At 36.5% G+C, this 14,086-nt stretch overlaps 2 protein-coding genes across 12 annotated transcripts in view; one reads left to right on the top strand and one right to left on the bottom strand.

The window, feature by feature from the left end:
* tango2 (transport and golgi organization 2 homolog (Drosophila)) overlaps positions 1–11,863 on the bottom strand; it is a 25,551-nt gene extending 13,688 nt beyond the window's left edge. For 3 of the 4 annotated variants that reach the window (XM_016466961.1, XM_016466962.1, XM_016466963.1), the window contains exons 1-4: positions 11,760–11,863; positions 10,892–11,012; positions 3,627–3,715; positions 525–644 (exon numbers count right to left, since the gene is read on the bottom strand). In XM_016466961.1, the coding sequence (XP_016322447.1) occupies positions 525–644; positions 3,627–3,715; positions 10,892–10,947 (265 nt within the window). In that variant the 5' untranslated portion in view covers positions 10,948–11,012; positions 11,760–11,863. Of the gene's footprint in view, positions 1–524; positions 645–3,626; positions 3,716–10,891; positions 11,013–11,759 lie in introns of those variants that run through there. The other variant, XM_016466964.1, reaches the window with a different exon arrangement.
* A 1,123-nt stretch (positions 11,864–12,986) lies between these two features.
* The window catches only part of LOC107673389 (armadillo repeat protein deleted in velo-cardio-facial syndrome homolog), a 215,621-nt gene continuing 214,521 nt past the window's right edge, over positions 12,987–14,086 (top strand). For 4 of the 8 annotated variants that reach the window (XM_016466950.1, XM_016466955.1, XM_016466949.1 and 1 more), the window contains exon 1: positions 12,987–13,240. The gene's annotated coding sequence lies outside the window, so the exon portion shown is untranslated. The remainder of the gene's footprint in view (positions 13,241–14,086) is intronic. The other 4 variants (XM_016466953.1, XM_016466952.1, XM_016466954.1 and 1 more) reach the window with 2 other exon arrangements.

The raw sequence follows: 14,086 nt of genomic DNA, 5'->3' as shown, positions 1-14,086 counted from the left end.
TGGCATCGTCTGATAAAATCAACATGCATCTACACTAAAGAGCGGCTATGCGGTTGTTTTGGCTATATTTCTTTTTTGTCTCATGCAGCGCACTGCCTGCGTCTGAGTAACAAGCTAAAAAAAAACAACAACAAAAAAGTGCATGTGATATTAACAGACGAATTACGCTCATATTTATAATTCCAAACAATCAGTAAGCAACAGGTGCTTGTTTAAGCGACGTACACCGGTATTGCGGTATTTTAAAAATTCAACAACAATAAACACTGGTATTCGGTATGAACCGGTATACTGCCCAGCACTAATATATATATATATTAGGGGTGAAAATAAATGCAGGAAAATAATCTCTGCATGCCTGCTTACTTGAACAGAAAGTACATGGACGATGAAGGCTTTTAAAAGGTGAATTATGCTACTATTAAGAGTAATTTGTCAGGGTAATACACTGATTAAGTGTGTCTAGTCAATTGCTCAGTAATAGTAGAGTACATTAATACAAATGGGTGAAAGATCTGCACTACCTCTCCCCTGAGCGTCTGGATTTTGCCGTGCTTCCAGGTAATTGGTCAGTGCCGCCAGTTTCCCTCGTTTGCTAATTCCCAGCCATGATCCGCCTTCTTTCCCCTCTTCCAGGTCCAGACCTAATGACAGAAAACAAAAAGTCACATTGTGATTTAATGTCAAAGTGACATTAATCCTGTCTGCTGGCTATAATAATAAATCCAGCAAGAGATCAGATTTAGAGATGTACTGAACAGCTCTGGAATGTTCACTGAGAATGACCTGAACTGAAAGTAAAGAATAATATTTTTCATCTTGATACTGAAAAGAAAGAAAAAGTACTTTATACGCCCAAGTACACTGATCTGTCAAGTGCTTTGAAAAGAGGAGAAATTCTGAACAACTGAATCACTAAATTCTACCAAAAACAAGTGCTAGATGGTTTCATGCAAAGCTACACAGCAAAATCACAGAGTGATTCTTGTTTAGTAACAGCCCATTAATAATGGTAACATTTAACTTAGTATCCTTAAAAACACCTGGCCTTCTCATCTTCACCCAAAGACTCCAACATTTCTCATCCATACCCTACACTTCACTCCTCCAGACAGATAAAGGCTTCTTCGTTAGCAGCAAAATGTATTTCTACCACTACACTAAAAGCACCCATGAACCATTAAATTCTGTCTGATCCAAGGATTGAATGGCAGAACATGGACAGAAAAAACTAAACAAAAGCCCCATGATCTTGTGGAGCCAGGGGAATGACTGATTTCTGTTCTGGGATGTATTGTTTAGCAGACTCTGTGTCATCAGTCAATTGAACAGTTCTTGCTCCTTGAGGGTGGTCAGCTGAATCCTGACAATGGACACTTAATCAAATGTGGATGATTAACTTTTCCTCTCCTAATGTCAGATTGATTATGACTGAATTCCCACTACTGAGGCATGTTGCAAGAGACTTAAATGTAATTATAACAAGCAGTAGATGCAACCAGCTTATCTTCTAAATTATTCTCTTTCCTCAGGAAAAAATAATCTTCAATAATTCTCTCCAAACTGAATGTTCTGACAAATAATAATAACTGACTCACTAGATGATGCCGTTTAAACCAGTATGAAATAGTTTGAGGAATTGGATTTTGCCATTTTCTAGTGGTATCAAATCTTTGAAAGGCAAGGCAAGGCAATTTTATTTATATAGCACATTTCACACACAATGGTAATTCAAAGTGCTTCACATAAAATAAAGTAAAATAATCATAAAAATAAAAAAAACAATAAAATAAAGAATTTAAAAACTTTGAAAATTATTTAAAAATTGATTTAAAATTAATTTAAAACGGTTAAAAATAGAAAAGGATTATACATAAAATACAGTGCAATTAGGTATGGTTCGGTATGTGCTATGTTTAGGCAAAAACTATACTGTCAAATAAAAATAAAGAAAATAAGAATAATCTATCTAACTACAAGCAACATCACAAATAAATACAACAGAGTAAAGATACAAATAAATAAACAGTGAAAAAAGATACAAATAAAATAAACAGTGATTTTCCGTTTTTTTTTTTTTAGGTAGGTCTAACATTAGTTTTCAGGTACAGAAATTTAATAAAGTAATGAAATGTAAAACAGCATTGCATATTTGACTGTATAAATTAAAGATGATTCTTTATTAAAGTTACAAAAGCTATTCAATCAAGCGCAGTGAGTGATTTCTTTGTTGTTGCCGTTTGATTAATATTAAGAATGTGCTGTCACTTTAAGAGAATGCACTGATACAGTACGTTCAGCCGGCTATGTCTGCTATAGGATACTTACCAAGATGGGCATTTTGACATAATTTTTGTGTGAATTTGTCCATTTAAAAACACAATACTTCAGAAAAAGCTTAATACCTTAATCCACGCGTTCTGAGGCGCGGGTGTGCGCACTTCGGATGAGCGCACGCACAAATCTTCCCACTGCGCGTGCGAGCTCGCGTCCTCTGACTCTTAAATGTTTAAACTGGCAAAGCTTAAATGAGTTTAACTTAAACAGATATCAACGTGTGCTGTTCTAGTCTCACCTGTGCGCGCGCACTATCAGCACCCGGGTGATGATGGAATAAATGCTCATATTCCAGCATACGGCATTCACATTGAACAAGAGTGAATGGTTTGTCCACATTTTTTCTTTTCATCGCTGTTGTAATGTATTGGGAAGCCAGAATGCGCATCCATCAACAGAAACATATATTAGCCTGTTTGTTTTACATGTTATTTATAGCAAACCATATTACAGATGTGTTGTCAGATTTAAGTTGAACCGCGGTCCTAGCGCGTGCCGAACGGTGTGTGGAGAACCGTATGGTTCGATTTTTTTCCACGAACCGTTCCACCCCTAGTAGCAAGTAATCTAGATATCCACAAACAGAATTTTCTTATATTTTCTGAGTTAAATAATAGGCTAAATAGCACAAGATCTGCCTCTTGCATGCAAAGGTACTAAAAATATTAAAGCTAATATAGAAATTCGGAAAAAAAGACAACCTAGCAAACCATACTACTCAAGTAGCTAGTTAGTGAACAAATAGTTAAAATAGTAAAGCTAACATAAAAATTAGGAAAAAAGTCTAGACAAGCTAGCCTACCACACAATTTGACTAGTTAGTTAGTTGACAAATAGTCAAAATATTCAACCTAAACAAATATTAGAAAAAAATATATATATAAACTAGCCAACTACATTCTTCAAATAGTTAGTGGATAAATAGTCAAAAAAAAAACTGGGAAAAACTAGACAGCCACACTACTTAACTAGCTGGTTAGTAGCAAATGAACTGGAAAAAAATGAAACAATCTGTGTTTGGTCACAACAGTTCCATTATATCTGAGTGGGCTGTTCTAGACTAGACATCATGCAGATAGTCAAATGACTGGCTCTGTGAGACACAATAAAAAGACTCTTGAAGAAACTATTGTCCATCCTAAACTGTAGAAACTCTGACATAAAAACCAACATCTGAATTCCTCAGTGACACAGCAAAGCCAATAATTCTCAGAATGTTGGTGAGATAAAAACTGGACTTTGGATATTAAATATTTGTCTAATAACTGAAAAATAAGACTGATATTTACCGCTGAGGAACTCATTGTTGCTGCCCCAGAAGTCTGCAGCTTTGGACGGTCTGCTGTAGACCTCATCTCTGTTAGCAGCCAGAATAAGTCTGCATAAAAAAATAGATGAAGGTGACATCACACAATCTTTTTCACAGCATCCTTCCTATGCAATCATACTGATAACACATCATTTCTATAATAGCAAACATCACTATAACAGACCACCTTTAGAATCATCCTTATAGTCTCATAAATAAATAAATAAAACAAAAAAACTGTAATGGTGTGCTTTGCAATGTGCTACCCGTAGTTAATGGACATTGTGTTAACCAATAAAGGGCTGATTTTTAGTCAGACTTCCTGTGGGGAGAGGGAGAGATGGAGGCTGGCACTGTTGAATGGGCTCACAGGTCACATGTGCACCTAAATGTGTTTATCTCAGGCTGATCCCAGGAGAGCACTGGATGCTGTGCCAGCTCCACACCTAAGGCCCAGAGAAGGCTCAGCTGTGATGCTGAAAGCTGCTGTGTGTGGCTTTATTGTCTCTGCTCAGGCCTGATGCTCTGTAGAAGCCTCTCTGTCATTAATATTCCAGTGTAATGGAATATTTGTTTATATCTTTGCATGTTGAACTAAGTAATTTGGGGTTTATGAGATGTCAGGCAGCTGGGAAATGTCAACCATACATTCTGCAAGGATACCTTTTTTTTAAATGAATTTAAGAATTATAAATCTATAGGCAACTATAGATTGAAAGGATTGGTTTGAATGTTTAGTTCTCTCTTCTATCATAATTAAATAGGGCTTTCATGTTGCGCGTGCTGAAGCTCCTCCGCGTGAGCTCGATCTCGCTTCTGAATTGCGAATAGCAAAAATGCATCAGAAGTAACAAATGTTTGAAAAACAGCTGGCGACTCTGGTGAGATAGAATTTGCAAGATAATGTATATATAGCAATAATAAATGTATGTGTGTTTTCTTAATTTCTCCAGTACCGATAGCAGAACCGTTAACGTCAGAGCTTATCGATACTCCGGTCTTTCATAATTTAGCCCCGGTACCGATTAAATACCGAGTTTCGGTACCCATCCCTATTAATTACTCACCCTCATGTCGTTCCAAACCTGTAAGACCTTTGTTCTTATTCCGAACACAAATTAAGATATTTTTGATGAAATCCGAGAGCTTTCTGACCCTGCATTGACAGCAACACAACTGAAAGGCCCAGAAAGGTAGTAAGGACATGTGACATCAGTGGTTCAACCGTAATTTTATGAAGCTACGAGAATACTTTTTGTGCACAAAGAAAACAAAAATAACGACTTTATTCAACAATTTCTTCCCTTCTGTGTCTTTTTTTGACGTGGGTTCACGAGAGCACCACAATGTCCCTTTAAACACTTTTGAGTAGTGGTCGTTCCATACGGATTTCAATATTGATGGCTGATGTCAATATTTTAGAGATCAGGGTGGCCGATATAAAGCTGACATATATATGGTAGATAGCACGCTATTTCATTTAAATATAGTAACATGCTATATAAATGAAGTAATTTATATTTATTTTACATAATTTATGCTTAATTTGAAATAAATCATTTGAAAATGAATTATTTAAACTAGCTCAAAGTAAAGCTCTAACCTTTAGGTTTGCAAAAATGGAAGTACAACAACGAATGTAAAATGAAATGGCTCAAAACTCTCTCAACACTGGCTCTGGGCCAGTGGGCCATCTTTAAAATTCTGTCAAACTCTAGATAGAGCTGACTGTCAGCTTATGCACCTTGGTGGGTCATTAATGTAAACACAGTCAATTGAGTGAATGTAAACTGTCAGGTCAAAGAAAAACAGTCAAAAGTTATTTGCGTTAAGCCTTGAAGTCAAAACGCAGCTCATTTTTCAGGGGCACAGGTTTATCATTCTGCCTTCCTGTGGCCACGCTTACAGAAAAGGCAAAACTTGCACTAACTGCTTAACAACAGCATGGAGAGTCAAATGTCCACTGTATTTCCAGCCTGTGGAACCTGACAGGCTGACAGAGAAGAAGAAAATCGGAGAGACAAAGAGTGATGAAATATCCTGGAGGCTTCGCAGATTGATCTGCAATGGGTGATGCACCCCAGGAATATGTGCTCTGTACTGGAGACAGCTTGCAAAGCAGAAAAGCTCCTCTCCATCTGAAAACAACTTACTGGCTTGACAATGTCAATTACGCCAGACCTTGGGCAAGGTTATCACCCTCTTTGTCAGCCTAAATGGAGAGATATTCTTTCTCACTGAAACAGAAAAATGGCAAAAAGATGACTGGACACAGCAAGACCTGAAAAGAAGTCAAGGGCAGATGAAGAGGCAGTTATGGGAGAGCAGAAGGGAGTCCCTGAATGATGTAGACAGACAAAAAAATGTGATAGATAGATAGGGAGAGTGAAAATTATTGTTGTGCTGGATGTTCAAATCAGTTCCTTCTGGATACTCCCACCCTATATTTTTTCTCATTGAATATTTTCCTTCATTTTTAAATAAACTAACATTTAACGTGTGTGGTCGGTAAGATCTTTTAAATGTTTTTGAAAGAAGTCTCTTATGCTCATCAAGGCTATATTTATTTGATCACAAATTCAGTAAAAGAGTAATACTGTCAAATAATAAAATGTAATCCACATTATATTAATATAATTAAGTTGAATGTTTAGCAGTCATTACTCCAGTTATCAGTGTCACATGATTTTTTTTTAATCAGTGTTGCTGCTTAATATTGTGGAAACCATAATACATTTTAAAGGATTTGTAATGAACAGACATTCATTCAAACACAGCATTTATTTAACATAAAATCTTTGGAACAATGCAAAAAGAATAAATTCAAAAGTTTTCTGACCCCAGACTTTTGGAACGTTAAGGTATATGTCACATTATGGAAGTAAAATGGGTTACAAATAGCAATTCACTGACTTTAAGAAGACATAGGCATTTTAACAAAAGAAATGGCACACCTCACCTTTAAAGGTTTCCTTGAATTTAGATATATCAGAAATAGACTTAAATGCCAAGTATACTTCCGTATGTTGCATTTCAAAGTAATTTTTTTATGACTCCCATATAAACAGGAATTTCACTGCACACTCACACACTTCTACTTTCTTAATATACATAGTGAGTGTTTCTCAAGTTCAGTGTCTGTTTCATATCATCATGTCCATGTTAGCATCATGGTAGCAAAGCATCATGATGATCGACTGAAAAATTGTCATATTTTTAACATCCACGTCATCAAGGAAAGAGAAATGAGCACCATGGCAATGCTAAGATATGTCAAGAGTATGAATATCAGATCTAGGTTATACTGTGTCTCAAACAGTTGCACACTAGCAGAAACAAAATACATTTTATCCAAACGATCTGTAGCTAAAATTTCAGACTATGTTGTATTTCAGGATCTTTCAGCCTCTCCGACAGGCTCCATCTGTTCCAAAGATAAAATATGACCGCTAAGTGGATCTATTTTAGTGACATCAAAGTCATCACAACCATATATACGTAAACTGACCCAGACCTCCAGCCTGTTTTCTCTCAAAGGGCTGCTGGCTGGGAATGTGAGGTCAGAGGTTAACATGACAAAGATTAAATGGTTCCAAAAAGAGGCGTTTATTTCCAACAACCACATGCAATGTTGGTTTTGAACTGTAATGAACTTTGCAATAATTGTACACTTCTTTTGGGTATTGTGACAGAAATCCTCATTAATCTCAAAGGCATTCTGTTTTTAAGATGGATTAAGGGGATAGTTCACCCAAAAATTTAAATTCTTTAATTATTTACTCACCCTCATGTCGTTCTAAACCCATAAGACCTCCCGCCGTTCATCTTCAGAACACAAATTAAGATTGTTTGATGGAATCTGAGAGCTCTCTGACCCTCCACGCGGATACGCTGTTTATGTCGTTTACGCTTTGATTTGAACGAAAACAACGTATCCGCGTGGCACAGCTGACACAAAACAGCATACGCAATTTACGTTCAGTGGATACTCTCCAAAATGGCGCTAGGTTGACGTGGAGGAGACGAATTGTTGAATGAAGTCGTTACTTTTTTTTTCTTTTGCGCTCAAAAAGTATTCTCGTAGCTTTGTAAAATTACGGTTGAACCCCTGATGTCACATGGATTATTTTACCGATGTCCTTGCTATGTTTCTGGGCCTTGATCGTGTAAGGACCCTTGCTGTCTATGGGAGGGTCAGAGAGCTCTTAGATTCCATCAAAAATATCTTAATTTGTGTTCCGAAGATGAATGGAGGTCTTACGGGTTTGGAACAACATGAGGGTGAGTAATACTAATTAATGACAAAATTTTCATTTTTGGGTGAACTATACCTTTAATGCCACTGACCTGAATGGGGTGAATCACAGTGCATGAGCTTTTTTTTTTTTATGCCAAATTGTAGCTTCTGTCAGTGAAATCCGCTGCAGAGGTCAGTGCTAATGACATGACATTACAGTTGAAGCCTACAGGTGCATCTAAAGAAATTAGAATATCGTGAAAAGGTTAATTTTTTTTGTAACATTTCAAAAAGTGAAACTTTTATATATTCTAGATTCATTAAATGTAAAGTAAAACATTAAAAAAAAAATTGTTTTAATTTTGATGATTAGAGCTTACAGCTCATGAAAGTCAAAAATCCAGTATCTCAAAATATTAGAATATTTCCTAAGATCAATCAAAAACAGGATTTGCAAAACAGAAAAGTTCAAGTTCTTTAAAGTATGTTCATTTATGCACTCAATACTTGGTCAGGGCTCCTTTAGCACAAATGACAGCAGCAGTGAGGTGTGGCATGGAAGCGATCAGCCTGTGGCACTGCTGAGGCACTATTGTGCCTTTAGCTTGGATCGACTGTTTCTCATCTTTCTCTTGAAAATATCCCATAGATTCCATATGGGGTTCAGGTCAGGCATGTTGGCTGGCCAATCAAGCACAGTAATATCATGGTCAGCAAACCACTTGGAAGTGGTTTTGGCACTATGGGCAGGTGCTAAAATTCTGCTGGAAAAGGAAATCAGCATCTCCATAAAGCTTGTCAGCAGATGGAAGCATAAAGTGCTCCAAAATCTCCTGGTAGATGACTGCATTGACTTTGGACTTGATAAAACACAATGGACCAACACCAGCAGACTTCACGGCACCCCAAATCAACACTGACTTCGGAAACTTCACACTGGACTTCAAGCAGCTTGGATTATGTGCCTCTCCAGTCTTCCTCCAGACCTTGATTTCCAAATGAGATGCAAAATTTACTTTTATTTGAAAAGAGGACTTTGGACCACTGAGCAACAGTCCAGTTCTTTTTCTCCTTAGCCCAGGTAAGATGCTTCTGACGTTGTTTCTGATTATTATTTGATATGATGTTGCTAGGTTACAGGATGCAATATAAACAGAAATGCACTCTGTATTCTGTAATATTGCTAACACATTTACCTGATTATAGTACTTAATTATAGTACATTTTGGCACTGTTTTGTAAACAAGTTGATGCTAAGTTGATTCCTAAATCAGAGGAACCAATGCACCCAAGACAACCTTCAAGACACAGTGTCACTGATTAGATTTTACATCCTGGGTTGAGTCATGTGACGCTGAACCACTGTGACTGACTCAATATTAGATAATCAAATTACAGCTTGCTGGGCAATAATCCTGATTAGTGTAGCGTGTTACAATCTGACAGTATTAACAAAAGTAACCTCTCTGCAGTGAAGGGGAAGGAAGACATAGAACACTAGCACATGCAAATTGATTACATACACATCATTCATAGCTCACCAGGCAACGGCTATTGACAAAAAAAAATTAAAATACTGATTTTGCTCTCTCTAGCTCTTTAGAGACTCCTGACATTTGGCAAACCCTGACCTAGAGGCATATCCTTTAGGGACTGAGAGCTTAAAACTGTGGTAGAGGTCACCTGGGTCTAGTTCATCAGCTTGGTACGCCACAACACTATTGCAGTACTGCACATTCATTGTTTTTCTGGCCTTTTACAGTAAGTGCACACCACAGCTTAAACAAAATTATAGGTTAGACTAAATGCAATGATGAAATAAAGCCACCTGGGATTTAATGTAACATTCATGTAAATAAAATAAATCATTTTCCTGAAACAAAAATGCCAAAGTTCAAAAGTTTGGAGTTTACTTTCATTTAGCAAGGATTCGATAAATTTATCAAAAGTGACAGTAAAAACATTCTTACAAAAAAATATTTTTTTAACTTTCTATTTATCAAAGAATCCTGAAGAAAAAAAATCACAGTTTTTAAGCAGCAAAACTGTTTTCTACGTTGATAAGAAAAGTTTCTTGAGCACCAAATCAACATATTAGAATGATTTCTGGAGGATCATGTGAAACTGAAGACTGGAGTAACGGCTGCTGAAAATCAGCTTTGTCATTACAAGAATATATTTTTTTACATTTTAAATATTTTAAAATAGGAAACAGTAAGTTTTAAAATGCAATATTATTGTTTTCACTGTATTTTTAGTAAATGCAGCCTTAAACAACTTTTAAGAAACTAGAATTATTCCAAAATTTTTACCAGTAGGGTGAGCGTGATTTCACCAAGTACAACATCCTTGTTGATCCTGGAACAACATTCCAATCAACCAATCAGAATTGAAGGATAACTTAGGATTGATTTAGGCTTATGATCAGGGTTAGGTGCTTCTACACCCTTGTTAATCAGCTATCATTTCACACTGATTTTAGGAATAAATTATGGGTAAGGTTAGGTTTAGGGGTAGGGACTGGGTTAAATCTACATTTTTGGACAGTAATGTTGATCCAGGATCAACAACAGATGTTGATCCAGGAACATGTCTTACTTGGCAAAATCACAGCGACTAATAATACCCCCTCTTTTCCTGGACACTTCCGTCTGTGGAATAAATTAATCATGGCTCACTGTGAGCATTTATACAATGTCACCGGTAACTGAAAACGTTTGCTTTTCCATGATTCAGCATTTACTGGACAGTGTCAAAACAAGTCAAATACGGCCACATAAGCCAGCGCTACAATAAATGAGTGCACCTTCAAAAGCTGAAATATGGGCCAAAAGATTTTGCTTTACATGCCAACACTTTATACTTTTTCAGCATTTATTTAAAAATGTTTTCTGACAGTATCAAACAACATCTTGTTCCCACACATGTGCAAGAATGTGTGTTTCCCTATCACCATTTGCATTGATTGAACGCATAAACAATAAAGCTTCAGGGAGCAGGTGCACTACCTGTAGGCATTTTTGGATGCAGGCCGAGGGTCAAACTTCAAGAAGATGATGCACATGAGGAGGTTACTGATGGCAGGAGTTTTCAATCACAGTGAGGTTAAGATCTGGGACGTTCTATGTGCTAGACGAACAGATGAAAGAGAGAATGAGACAATGAATTTTGGATGAGAGACAAAAGCTGTGCTTGTAAGCACAGAGGACAACCTTGAAGGGGATCAATCAAACTATTCCAGCAACAATTCTGGCATCTAACAAAACTCAATCATAGGATAAAATGAAACAGTAATCGAATAGAGAAACGGTATTAATATTTCAGACCACATGGTAACAATACAACCATGGTCTCCTAAATATCTTACTAAACATATTGTGCTGAACAGCAATGAAGACATGAAATACACATTTGTTGTGATGTGGAACTAATCGATATTGAAGAACATTGTAGAATCCAGCCGCTTTACACTGAAAACATCTTGGCTTATGAACACAGACATGAAAACAGTCATACACAGTCACGTCACAAATCATATCTTGCACTATTTTGGCATAATCTGACAGTGTTCAGATACATAGGTAACAATAAGCGGTTTAAGATAATATTGTGTATAAATGTATGCTATTAGACATAGATTAACTATACACAGCTGTCTTTGTTCCCCAGTGTGCTTCATTCATAGAGAATGATCCAGTAGGTTTAAAGTCAGGCTTGTGTCAACTGAGAGATGCAGTCTGACAGCAGGCTAGCAGTAGCCTAACAACCTTGCTAACCGGTCGGATAACTTGAAGATAAGACAGCTAACAAAAACGAACAAAAAATCGAACTTGTTTTCTCTTTCGTTTATAACAGGTTATGTGATATGTTACTTACGGATCCATGTGTTGTCAATGATCACAATTCATTCATTGTGCCGCTACTGTTAGAGCACAGGTGGCTAACACACTGTACAAAGGGCTAAACCAACCTCGCATTGACGTCTGTAGAGAAGTCCGGCGCTGATTGGCTAAAACCAGAACTGAAAACGAGGACAGGACCGCCCACAGCATTGCAACCGTTCACAAAACAGTTTATTTTCTTTGTTCAAACATAATCTAATTTAGAAGTTAAAAGAAACTGAACCCGGATCAGAATCCCAATCACGCTCGCTTGTTGTCACCTGTCAACTGTTGTCTAAAAAGGAGTGAGTTTCTGGACTATTCTGATTATTGTTTATTAAATATGCAAATAATATTCAATATTATTAAATTAATACATATTATTGATTCAATATTCCATTATAAAAGACAGATATAGACCGTTTAATAATAAATCATTAGTCCGTGTACCATCATGCTATTATTCTTCAATCATTCTATATCTGTATGGTGTAGCCTAACCTGCTGAGGTGGAGAAAATCAAAATAAAGTGAGGAAAAAAGATATTAATAATAATATAATCAGTTGTTATATTGGAGCAAGAATGAACTAAGTTTACAATTTTCGTCATCGATTTGAATTCCAACACTGTTGTTATTGAATATGATTATTATGGAAGAGATTTGTTGACAGTGATGTAACCATTGAAAATGAAGGCATTCACCAATAAACAAGGGTATCTTTAATTATATTTCAAACAATACTGATACTACTCTCAAATAATACTACTCTTTATTATATTGCCAATGATATTAAAACTGCATCTAATATATTACAACCAACCAATAGGAGTAAACAACTGACTACCCCCTCATTATCTTATTGGAAGCAAAAATAATAGAAATTACATTTTTTTTATTTTAGATTATAACAGTGATATATATATATATATATATATATATATATATATATATATATATATATATATATATATATATATACACACACACATATATATATATATATATATATATACACACATATATATATATATATATATATACATAGGCTACTGATGTTTGCTAATTTATTATTATTATTTTTTTTTTTTCAGTTTTGCTTGTTCAGTATACATGGATTTGTCTATTTAAAAACGTTGCAATATTTCTGTAGAGTGTACGAGAGAGATGCGCTGTAATCAGTGCACTTGTAGTAGTGTGCAAAGCCAGCCTTGGAAGAATCCAATAACACTGAGAGGGTTTTTGTTGTCTACACTGGAAAGCATCGTAGCATTTTACAAGTGCCGTTTTTACATTAAGCTGAGGCATTTCCTTTGAATAATCACACGACTGATTCGAAAAAGTAAGCAGTGATTTTTTTTTTTTCGCGGAGATGCTTGAAGCTAATCGTGGAATCATCCGCTGATACTGTTGACAAGTTGAACGAGTGTGCTGCTGCTGCTGCTATCCCTACAACTCACTCACAGAGAGCAGACAGGTAAGAGTCTTCTTCGCCGCTATATCCTTTATCTATATGATCATTTCAACTCGACATTTAGAATCGTACTTCGCAACCCCAAAAGGCTACCTGTGTACTACTACTGCATTCGCGTTCACTCGTATCTCAACTGATCGAGCGATTCGCGTATATACTGTCTATCAATTGAGAGCAGTTGCTTGGTAGTAGTTACACATACATTTAGCTTTAGTGCGTTTGTAGATGTCTCATCATGAGCGTTTACTTTAAAGCATTTGAAAATGCATCACTTGTCTACAATTGATAGCCTATGTATCTACGTTGTTTTGAGGCACGCGCGTCATGCTTGATAGTAATATGAGCTGCTAGTGAAATGCAGCCCTTTAATTTGACTGTGGTCGTTTTGATTATGATTATGATGCAGAAGGAAGCGTTTATCAGTGTTCTCACACCCAGAGCAGCAAATTAAGGGGATTATTTGGAATAATGCGCACAAATCTGAATAAAGTGTTTCTGATTTGGTTACTCATGAGGACTGAATTGACCATTTAAAATACGACCCGAGGCTTCGGCATGTGTCAGAAAGGGTGATCCTGTCAGTGCATATGATACAATTTCAGTTGTAGCAAAGATACCGTGCTACTGGCAGAGTTGGTCTTGTTATATTTTATGCATCAAGTAGAGTCAGGGGCGTAGATTACGCGGGGGACGTGTCCCCCCCACTTTTAATATCACGGAAATTTGTCCCCCGCACTTTTTCAAGAGCCGGTGTGAATAAATATAGATTTAAATTCAAAGAGACAGGATAGTCTGTGCATGATCTGATGTTTTATTCGGACCCAGAATAAGGCGAGATGAACATCAAGG

Source organism: Sinocyclocheilus anshuiensis, unplaced genomic scaffold (assembly GCF_001515605.1).
Source record: "Sinocyclocheilus anshuiensis isolate Anshui unplaced genomic scaffold, SAMN03320099.WGS_v1.1 scaffold508, whole genome shotgun sequence".
Taxonomy (NCBI): domain Eukaryota; kingdom Metazoa; phylum Chordata; class Actinopteri; order Cypriniformes; family Cyprinidae; genus Sinocyclocheilus; species Sinocyclocheilus anshuiensis.
The sequence above is the reverse complement of the archived record's forward strand: the minus strand, read 5'-3'. Positions and strand labels throughout refer to the sequence as shown.